Source organism: Zingiber officinale, chromosome 7B, assembly GCF_018446385.1.
Source record: "Zingiber officinale cultivar Zhangliang chromosome 7B, Zo_v1.1, whole genome shotgun sequence".
NCBI lineage: Eukaryota > Viridiplantae > Streptophyta > Magnoliopsida > Zingiberales > Zingiberaceae > Zingiber > Zingiber officinale.
The window spans coordinates 44,958,623-44,969,593 of record NC_055999.1 but is presented as its reverse complement, the minus strand read 5'-3'; the positions used below and the strand labels follow the sequence as shown (position 1 = coordinate 44,969,593).

General features: G+C 38.9%; 1 protein-coding gene across 1 annotated transcript; it reads left to right on the top strand.

Moving 5' to 3' along the window:
* The first annotated feature begins 307 nt into the window (after positions 1-307).
* Positions 308-1,171, top strand: LOC122004322. The gene has a single exon (XM_042559229.1). The coding sequence runs from the start codon at positions 308-310 to the stop codon at positions 1,169-1,171; it is 864 nt and encodes a 287-aa protein (XP_042415163.1).
* The last annotated feature ends 9,800 nt before the right edge of the window (positions 1,172-10,971 follow it).

Here is a 10,971-nt window from a genome sequence, read left to right as displayed (position 1 = left end):
ACCTCCGCAAGTTCAGGAATGTGGCTCTGCTACACCAATACAATGACGCCGTCAAGTGTAGAGTATTTTTGAATACTCTATCGGGCTCTGCCCAGAAGTGGTTCGATGGACTGCCGCATGGGTCCATCACCTGCTTCTTCGATTTCAAGATCGCATTCCTGCGCCACTTCGCCAGCAACAGGAAGTACAAAAGATAAACCACTGCTTGTTTGCTCTCAAGCAAGGGCCCTCCGAGCCGTTAAGAAGCTATATTAAACGCTTCAACCAAGTGGCCGAGGACGTCCCCGCGACCACATCAGAAATACTCATGAGCGCCTTCTCTCATGGTCTAACAGAAGGGGAATTCTTTAGGGATCTCATCAGAAATCCCGTAAAGAATTTCGATGAGATGCTGGAGAAGGCGACCAACTACATCAATGTGGAGGAAGCACAGGCGGCGCGAAGAAAGATAGACAAACCTCCTCCCATAAATAAGCCTGAGAGAAGAGTACCCCAACCTCCTGCTCAACCTCTCCCGCGGGCTCGGGAAGCCCGACCTACCTTCCACCCCGGTCAGAATGTCCGACCGATTCCACATGTAGCCGCAGTCCATGCTCCCCGACCTGGATCTCAGGGGCCGCGCTATTGCACTTATCATCGGTCACATACACATGCCACCAGCAATTGTTTTCAATTTGCTCGTGACTCTTGTCGTGCTACTGAGCTGGGCCTACCACCCCCCCAAGCTAGCTCCTCAGGTCCAAAGAATGATGGAGGAGCGACGCAATGCAGCGGGACAGGCCAGCCGACCCCTGGCAGATCAGGGGGGCCAAGCATGCAGCAACAAGGACACGCCGGGGAGCAAGGAGAAGCTCACGAAGCTGAGAATCGAGGCAATGTGGCCATCCGGGACATAGGCATGATCTCTGGAGGGCCTACTGATGGAGACTCGGGAAGGGCGCGCAAATCCCATGAACGCCGATTGGAGATCCACGTTGTTGGATGCAGTCAGGAGCAGGCTGCTGGCCCTGTCATCAGCTTTGGGCCACAAGACTTGGAAGGACTGGAGCTGCCTCATGATGACGCCCTCATCATCAAAGCCATTATAGCCAATAGCCGCGTAGCCAGGGTCTTCGTTGACACCGGGAGCTCTATTAACGTGTTGTTCAGGACTGCGTTTGAAGAAATGTAGATCGACGCCAGCGAGCTCCAGCCGGTGGCTACTTCTTTATATGGCTTTACTGGTAATGAGGTAAAGCCCATGGGTCAGATCAAGTTGGCCATATCTTTGGGGAGCGAGCCATTAGTCAGAACCAGGAGGAGCACCTTCCTTGTAGTAGACTCGCTCTCTTCTTACAACGTCATTTTGGGCTACTCACTTCACTTAAGTACTTAAGCTTAAATAGTAGAAATATTTTGAAATAGTTATGATTCATCCGATTTACTTAGTACTTTTGTTCCCATGGGGATTCCTTAGTTATATTTTGGTTACTGGATGACCTTGGATCATGGAAGCTCATTTGGAAAAACCTAAATCCCAACATATGCATCTGACATTTGTGATTAGTGCTACACCTCTATAGCACCCAAAAAAAAAAAATATAATAAGAAAAAAAAGAGAGCTGAATAAGGGATAAAAAAATAATTATCATGAATGGAAACTAACAATTTACCCCTTTGAGACCGAGTTAGGTTACTGGAGAAATAAATATTATGTTTCTCTTGATTCTGAGTAGTATCCTTTGAGACCTTGTGTGATTTAAGGAAAACGAACTAAGTGTGTGGCAGGTAAATGCCTATCATCGGAAACATTAGGAATTCAATTGTATGACGACTTAATTAGGACAGAAAATTGAAACTTGAAGAGTTTGAGTTACTTATTGTACCGAGCACAAAGAACTTATGCTTAGGCCATACTTAGGTTACTCCACAATCATGCTTATCAATAAAACTAGTTGATAGAATTAGGCGAGTACACTAGGGATTATGATACACTATAGGAACTCATGAACATAGATTGCAGTGTTTTACTTGAAGACAAGCAAAGGTTCAAATCTGGGGGTGTGATGTGTGTAGATATTATGATCATTTATGCATGCTTTAATGCACATTCACTTGCTTTATTCGTATATATTCTTTGCACGATCATCTCTCTTATCATTTATTTAGTATTTATTACTCTTTTGTCGGAGATCTACTCTTTGTTTAGTTTTGTGTTGACAGGGACAACTTTTGGAGCGAAAACGGCGATTGTCGATGCATCGGAGCAAAGCAGAGCACGGTCGTGTGGCAATTCCAGACAGAGAGCAGAGCACGCCCGTGCAACCCTGCATGGTTGTGTGGCTATTCACAGAGAGAGAGCAGAGCACGGTCGTGCAACCTTGCACGGTCGTGCCTCACAACTAGCAGCCAAGATCCACACGACCGTGTGAACCTTACACGGTCGTACAGTGCAACCCTAGTCAAAGCAAGACATGGCCGTGCAGACGTGGCACAACCGTGCCACTTTACCCAAAGATAAGAAGAGCTTGGTCGTGCGGACTTCGCACGGCCGTGGCACGGGTCGTGCGGTGCCCGTGCCCTAGCCTATATAAAGGCTTTTAGCTCTTCTTCTGAGGGTCGACGAAGGGGGGGGGGGGAGGCGAGCCGTCAGAAAGGATTTACCTTGGTGTCGTTCCACGCTATCTCGGACTTCCGAGATCACCGTCATCATCACATCAACAACAAAAGCAAAGGATTGGACTCGAAGATCACTCGATGTTATTGGATAAGCATCTTTTCTCTTTCTCTCTTCTCGTTTGAGGATTGTATGCTTACTTTTATTATGTCTTTGGGTTTTTCTCTAGCGTCTATGAAGTAGATCCCTTGTTCTAGGATCAGAGAGTACTTGTGGATAGGGTTTGATGTAAGACTCATGTTTATGCCTTTACTTATTGGATGATTTCACTTGCTTTGTTTCTATTTGATATGCATGAGACTCGCTGAGATTATCTCATCATATTAGTCGATTGTGTAGGAATTGCTAATTTCGTAAAGAGAGAATCTTAGATCGTATACCTGAGAGGCCCTAGTGACAGGAGTAACCCATTCACGGACATCTAGGATACTCCCTTGAAAGGAGAGGCAACTTCTCCACAAGGAAGTAAGAGACCGAACCAAACCCCTATCTCTAACCTTAATGATACTGATTAGATTTATATTCTTGTGATCTACCGAGGCGCCCTAATGACAGGGGTTAACCGTAACAGGATTTCACAGGGATCTTCTCTGTTTAGTGCTTAAGGATAACAGCTTTAACTTCCGGTGAATGCATGTTAATTGACAATGAGGAAAAGATAGAACATGATACATCAGGTTCCACCACAACAAAACCGAACTCCTAGAACTCTTCCTAAGCCAAGTTAACCTTTCTCTCTTTTGCTAGTTCTTACGTCTACTTCCCCATTACCTTTCCTCTTAGGAAATAGTCAACTTACAACCATTGGTAGTTTAGCTAAATTTACATGAACAATAGCTAGTGCTTATAACCAGTTCTCGTGTGATCGATAATATTTTATTATTGACGACGTATCCATGCACTTGCAGAAACGTAACAAGTTTTTAGCGCCGTTGCCGGGGACTGCGTCTATAACATTAGTGAAAATCATATTGGATTAGACTAGACTTTGTTTTTCTTTATTTCACTTTACTTTCTACATTTTTATTAACATAAAAAAATATTAAAAATATATTTTAACTCTTTATTTTGCACTTGGATTATTTAATATCTTGATCTTGCATGCGAAGAACTAATCTTTCAGGAGAACTTCTGCTGTTCGATCCAGAAATTGATAGAACTTTCCTGAGGAGAAGAAACTTACAGAAACTCCAAGCAGAACAAGAAACTTCTGAAATGGCTAACAAACTTTTGAAGGATTACGCAACACCTTATGCACGAGGGCTTCGGTCTAGCATCACTCGACCACCGATTGAAGCAAACAATTTTGAAATCAAGCCTGCAGTAATCCACATGGTCCAGTAAAATCAATTTGGAGGAGGACCACACGATGATCCAAATCATCACTTGGAGCTTTTCTATGAGATCTGCAGTATTATGAAAGTAAATGGGGTCCCTCCAGAAATAGTAAGGTTGCTCCTTTTTGGATTTTCCCTGAAAGACAGAGCCAAGTAGTGACTTAATTCTCTACCGGTAAACAACATAACATCTTGGGATCAGTGTGAGCAGAAATTTTTGGACAAATTTTACCCGTCGAGTAAAACTGCACACATGAGAAATTTAATTGTAAGCTTCAAATAGATAAACTCAGAATCACGATTCGAAGCATGGGACAAATTCAAGAGTATGCTGAGACAGTACCCCCATTATGGCCTCGAAAAGTGGTTAGTGCTACACACGTTTTACAATGGAATCAACTATCACATGAAGGCGTCCCTCAGAGGGGCGTTAATGAACAAGAGCCTTGATGAAGCTGAAAAGATCATAGAAAATATGGCACAGAACCACCATCAGTGGGCAGCTGAACGATTTGGAGGTTCTTTCTCTAGGAATCCAATAAAGGCATCAGGAAAATTTGATGTAGATGCAGTCACGCTCATGTCTGCAAAGCTGGATGCTCTGACCAAGAAGCTTGAGACCATGGGGAACAACACAGCCAATGCAATAGTGTGTGTTTGCAAAATTTGTGGAAGTTCAGATCATGCTCAAGATACTTGCCCCATAGGACTAATACAAGCACAAATAAACCAACTTGAGCAATGCGATGTGATAGTCAATTATAACCAAAAGTAAAATAATCCCTACTCTAACACATACAACCCTAGGTGGAGGAACCACCCAAAATTTTCTTACCGGGGCAATCAGGATCAAGGACCAGCAAAACAAAGTTACCAACCTAGGCAACAAAGCTACCCACCTAGACAACAGATTTATCAACAACAACAACCTTCACAACTGTCCAGAATCGAAAAGATGCTTGAAGAATCTCTTTTGGAGCAAAAAGAGATGAAGAATGAAATTAAGTAGTTGAATCAAAGATTGGAGAATTTTGAAAAGCATCAAAAGATGCAGGACAACCAAATCGCCCAGATAGCCCAGTCCTTTTCAAGAGCACCGAGAGCATTTTCGGGAAAGCCCGACATAAACCCGGTGGAACATTGCAACCGCATTGAGTTGAGGAGCGGATGGACTTTGGGAGACTCCCAAATGACTGCTCAGAAAGGAATTGACTCAGAAGAAGAGCCCTCTCCTCTTATGCCTAATTTAGTCTAAAACAAGGATAGGAAGGGGATCACCAAGAAGGTTGAAGGGACTCTTCCACTTCCCCCATAAAGTCAGACAATTCCTTTCCCCCAGAACAAGGATAGGGATTGGGTTCTCTTTTTGGTTCATCCCCTAATCCCTGTGAGATATAAATCTCATGCTTTTGGCATCAAGATCATGTTTATATAGTAGATCCAGACTACAAATCAACATATCACAAAATACAAACTAAAATCTATTCATAGATCAAATCTAAAATGTTCACACAACAAAGGGTTAATCCCTAGTCCTAGAATTCAGAAACTGCTCCATACACATGGAGTTACAACCAAAAAACATGCTTCAATTCATTTATATATTAGATCCAAAATAAGAATTCATAAAACAAGCAAAGAAAGCATAGTCTCATTGCAAGATTTGCTCTCCGGATGCTCCCGATCTTCAATCCAAGCATTGATGGCGTCAAATCCCCCTTTAGATAATCTCTAAAGCCCTCTTGGGGCCCTTAAACAAGCCCAAATTGAGATCCTCTTTCCAAATAGAGGGATCTCCTTAAAAAGTGGTTGGAGCAGAAGCCTGACACGGGCCATGCCCAGTGGCATGGGCACCCATGTCAAGTGATGTTGCTATATATTACAGTCGAGCATGGGTTGTGCCGCTGGGCACAGGTACCCATGCTCGCTACTAGTCGGAATGGCTCATGCTGTTGGGCACAGACACTTTGGATCAAAAGCCGAACTAAACACGGGTCATGCCACTAGGCATGGCCGCCCATGTTCTGTGCTGGAAGTTGACCACGGGTCATGCCGTTGGGCATCGATGCCCATGCTCGGGTCAAATTAATTACCTAGATAGATCTTATCGAGGTTATGATCTAGGGGGAGTCAATAGAAAAACTATTTTTGTTATTAAATAAACTTGCATGCTTGTTTGATTTATCACTTTATTTATTTGCTTATTTTCCTTATGCTTAACATTGAATGGTTAGATAAGGGCTTAATCTTGATTAAGACATTCTCAACCTAGTACTAGGATGGGGTGAGATGATAGTACGTTAGAAAAGCTTGACGTAGGAGTCAAGTAGGATAAGGCATACCCTATTAAGTCTAATTAGCTAAGTGAAACTAACCGAAGCTACCTCGCCACATCCTGGACTAGTTAAACTAAGATTTTTCAATAGGAAAAATTAAATATACAATTTCTTAAAAAGTCTTTGCCTAGAAGTTGTCGTTGTTTTGATACCCAAGAAGATCCTTATGTCTCTCCACAACTTAGAAGCTAATTTTTGAAATGTGTATTTAATTGATTAACAGTTAAACTTGAATCTAACTCAAATATTAATCAATCTTTAGATTTCAAATTAAATTAATAAAGATAAAATTAATAACTATCTCATAAAACCTATGAAGCTTCCTGTTTGAAAACTTATAAAATGTGAGATGAACTTAGGTCAAATTAAAATCAACTTAATTATTTCAACTTAAATTAATCACTCAAGTTAATTTAACCAAAACTTAATTTAAATTAACATTTAAACATAATTAATAATACTAATCTAAACTTAATAACTAATTAATCAAACTAAATAATTAAATTAAATTAAATTAATCAATTAATTGAATTAAAACCTCTTAATCAAACTCAAACTCAAATTAATAAATCAAACTCAAATTAATTCAACATAATTATTTATTAATATAGTTAAATTAAAACAAATTAATTAATCTAATTAATTCAATCTAATTATTTAAGCTAACACCCTAATTAATTTAATTATAACTAATTTAATAACCATTTAATTACGTAACCTAATTAATTAACCAATTAAAATAACATAATTTAATTCTATTTTTTACGTATTTAATTCAATTAATTTACATTTAATTAATAACTTTAAAACAAACCCAACTTAAATAAATAATAAGTTAATAATTAATTGAATCTAATTAAAGCTTTTAATCAAACTTAATTAATTTAATTAATTAATCATTTAAAATTAATTCAATCTAATTAATATAATTCATTTATAGCTTAATTAATCAAATTCATTTAGTTAATCTAACGTAATCAAATTAAAACCAAATGAATTAATTAAATCTAAATTGATTAATTAAACTAACCAAATTAATTGAAACTTTTAATTCTTAACAAATTAATTGAACTTAATTAAAATTTAATTTAATTTTATAAAATTTTAACTTAATTATTTTTTTAAACAATTACTTAATCTACTTAATCAATTTAATCAACCTAATTAACTATCTCAATTAAATAATCTAAAAAATAGTTAATCAAGATAAACTAAAATTGAATAAATCTAATTTAATTAACTAAATTAACTCATAATAAATTAATAATTAAGTCAACTCTATACTTAAATATTACACTTAGATATAGATGACTCACAAAAGGAGTTAACATTAAGTAGATCTAATAATGCTCAATTATAATTAATAATTTGTAAGTTAGAGCCCTAGAGCTAATCATTTGATGATTGTATTATGGACTTATTGTATCATATTCTTATATAAATAAAGACATTTATTTTTGGTTATTATACTTACTTGTATTAGTGCCAAATAAACTAAGTATAATAGCGTCCTTGAGTAGAAGGTTCTCACCTATATCAATCGGTTAGTTGAACCGATAGTGAGATGATATAGGAAACACTACTCTTAATCATTCCTAGTCGAGTATTAACATTCAGGGACAATGTTAATGCGACGAGACTAGCATGTAGGTCAACTCGATAACTTGATCTCACAAGTCATGGATATAGAGATATCAAGTTGACACATGAGTATGCATTGGAGAATGTATACTGAATGGCCCGCCATGAGAAAGTATCATGGATCGTTATATGAGTGTCATATACTTTCTCATGTGACTATTAGTATGACTACTAGTCCTTAGACCTGAAGTCACCATGGTTCCCTACATAAGGAGTTATGTACTTTGGTTTCGTCAAACGTCACCCATAACTGGGTGGACTATAAAGGCGATTACTGGGTATGTAACGAATTATGCAGAGGGATGTGAGTGATGTAGATGTGATCTATCCCTCCTATATGACGGGAGAGACATCGATATTCTTGATAGAGTGAGACCACGAAGTGCATGACCATGCTCAAATGAGTCAATATGAGATATTGAGCTCATTTGATTTAGTGAGTCTACTTGGAGTTCAAGATTTAGTTTGATCAGAGGATGACACGGTCTATGCCTCACATTGATCAATCTAGATGTCTAGGATAGAAGGACACTTGTCATATATTGTGAGGAGTCACAATTAGTAGTCACAAGGTGATGTTGGATCTCAACATTCTTGTAACTTGGGTAGTAATGATGTGTTGCTAGATACCGCTCATTACTTATGCCCCTAAATGGGTTTAGGGGCATTGCCAACGTTACAAGAGCCTATAGGGTCACACACTAAGGACAATTAGATGGAGATTAGGTTCATATGATGAACCAAGAGGATTATATTCATTTGATGAATCAAATTGAATTAAGAGTAATCCTAATTGGGCTAATTGAGTTGGACTCAAGTTGATTCATGTGTTCAATGAGTCTAATTTAGATTATGACTCATTGAATCAATTTAATTAAATGAATTAGATTCATTATATTAAATTGGCTTGAATTAAATGGTTGGATTAGATCAACCATGAGAGAGATTAAGTCAAGTTTGACTTGACTTGGGAGGAAGATGAAGAGTCAAGTTTGACTTGACTTTATGCCACCTCATTGGTGAGTTGACATTGAATGGGCCAATGATGATGCTCCACATAATCATGGTTGCTTAAGTGGGATGCCACCTCATGGGAGTTACCAAGAGTTGTGACTCTTGGCATTCCATGGGAGTTACACATGCTCTTAATGTGGCCGGCCACATGAATGGGATGAATAAGTTTCATTTTGTGAATTATTCTCATTCATTCCATCATCTTCTTCCTTGCTCAATTTTCTTCTCTCCCTCTCCTCATCTTGCCGAACCTAACTAAGGTGCTAGCACACTTTAGTTTGGTGATCTCCTTCTTGTGTTCGTGTGGATACTTCTAGTGGGTTGCCTACTTTGACAACCTTGAGATCCGGCACCATTGAACGAGCGGGATTCGCGTAGGCGCGCATCAAGGGTATATTCTTTGTTTTCCTTTGTAGATCTACTGTAGATCAAGGTTTAGAAACTCGTACTCATATTTTATTTTATTTTTCTTTGCACGGATCCGGTGGCTGGGGCTTTCGGGGTTTCCGCGACGCGAAAATGCGGTTTTCGCGGCCCGAAAAAATCCAACAGTGGTATCAGAGCCACGTGCAAAGACTTGTACGAGTTCATTTTTGATTTTTATGAAAAATATAGCTTCTATGATTTTCTGTAAATTTAGGTTTTTTATAGTTTTTATGGGTAATTTTCTCGTAGAAGCGAAGCACAAGTGTTTCGGCACTTGTAGGCTTGCGCTACCGTGAAGATTTTTCCAAAACGGCTTGGTTTCGCCCCAAATCCTTTTGAGACAGCATGCTAAGGCGCTGTAGGATCGCTAAGGAACCCTTGCGATGGTTAGATCGCGGGTAGGGGTGCTGCCCCTGGCCCCGCAAGGGGATTCGTTCCGCGATTGCGCCCGAAAACCGTTAAACGGGACCGCCGGGAATTTTTACTCGTAAAAATTGTAAAAATTGGTATTAAAATTGCAGAAAATTATAGAAAATGCATAATTTAGAATTATGTATAATTTGTGATAGTCATGGCCCAAAAGACCTAATTGGATTGGAATAAATGTGTTGTAATTCATAATACGGCCTGCGTGCCGTGATGTGCGTGTTGTATTTTATTTTTTTTTCGCGACCTGCACGTCGTGCCTTTCTCTTTTATTCTTGTTGTAAATTAGTTTAGACTCGAATGTAACTCGAGTTTCAAAAATTGTAATGTACAAAATTGGAGCTGTGGAAGGTCCACACGAGACGGAGTTATGAGGAGGGCGCGAGCAACACAAGGTGGTCAAAGGGAGAAGCTTGAGAAGCTGTTGACCTTAGGTTGACCATCCGATCTTCTCATTGGCTTGAGAAGATCGTAGTAGGGCCATGACTAAATCATAAATTAATTTAATTAATTGCTTGTGTATATGTGATGCATGATTAAGTAATTAATTAGTGCCTAACGATTAGATTAGATCTAAGTCGTGCACATGATGCACCCCACGATTAGATTAGATCTATATCGAGTATATGATACGCATCATCGTTTAGATTAGATCTAAATCAACGTCAACTCTAATGCCTACTGTGCCGTGATACCTATCACTACCTCGATCACATGTGTTGTTGAATCTGCCAAAGCAGAGCAACACATATTATCTTGGTAGGGTACGGAGGGATAATCTTGGTCCCGCTTATCAACACATGGGCGAATACAACTCAATTAGATTGAGTATTCCTAGTTAACTCGGTTGGATCGAGTATAACTATAGGCATTCTTCCAATGGTTGGAAAGATAGGACATAAATCACATTTATATTAATTATTGGGCGTATTAGCCAAAGCTAACTCAAGTTTTAATATAACTGCGGATAATGATCCTATAAACAAGAGTTGCATAGAGATGTAATTGGTAAATCGTTACCTACTGATCATACTAAGTCTTGGGCGTATTAGCCAAAGCTAACTCAAGGGTTAGTATAATGCGGATCTTGTCCCACATGAATTATAGAATTCAGTGGGAGCATCATTTAGTTAAA

Coding starts and splice junctions, on each gene's coding strand:
- LOC122004322 (XM_042559229.1), top strand. CDS start 308: ATGAGCGCCTTCTCTCATGGTCTAACAGAAGGGGAATTCTTTAGGGAT.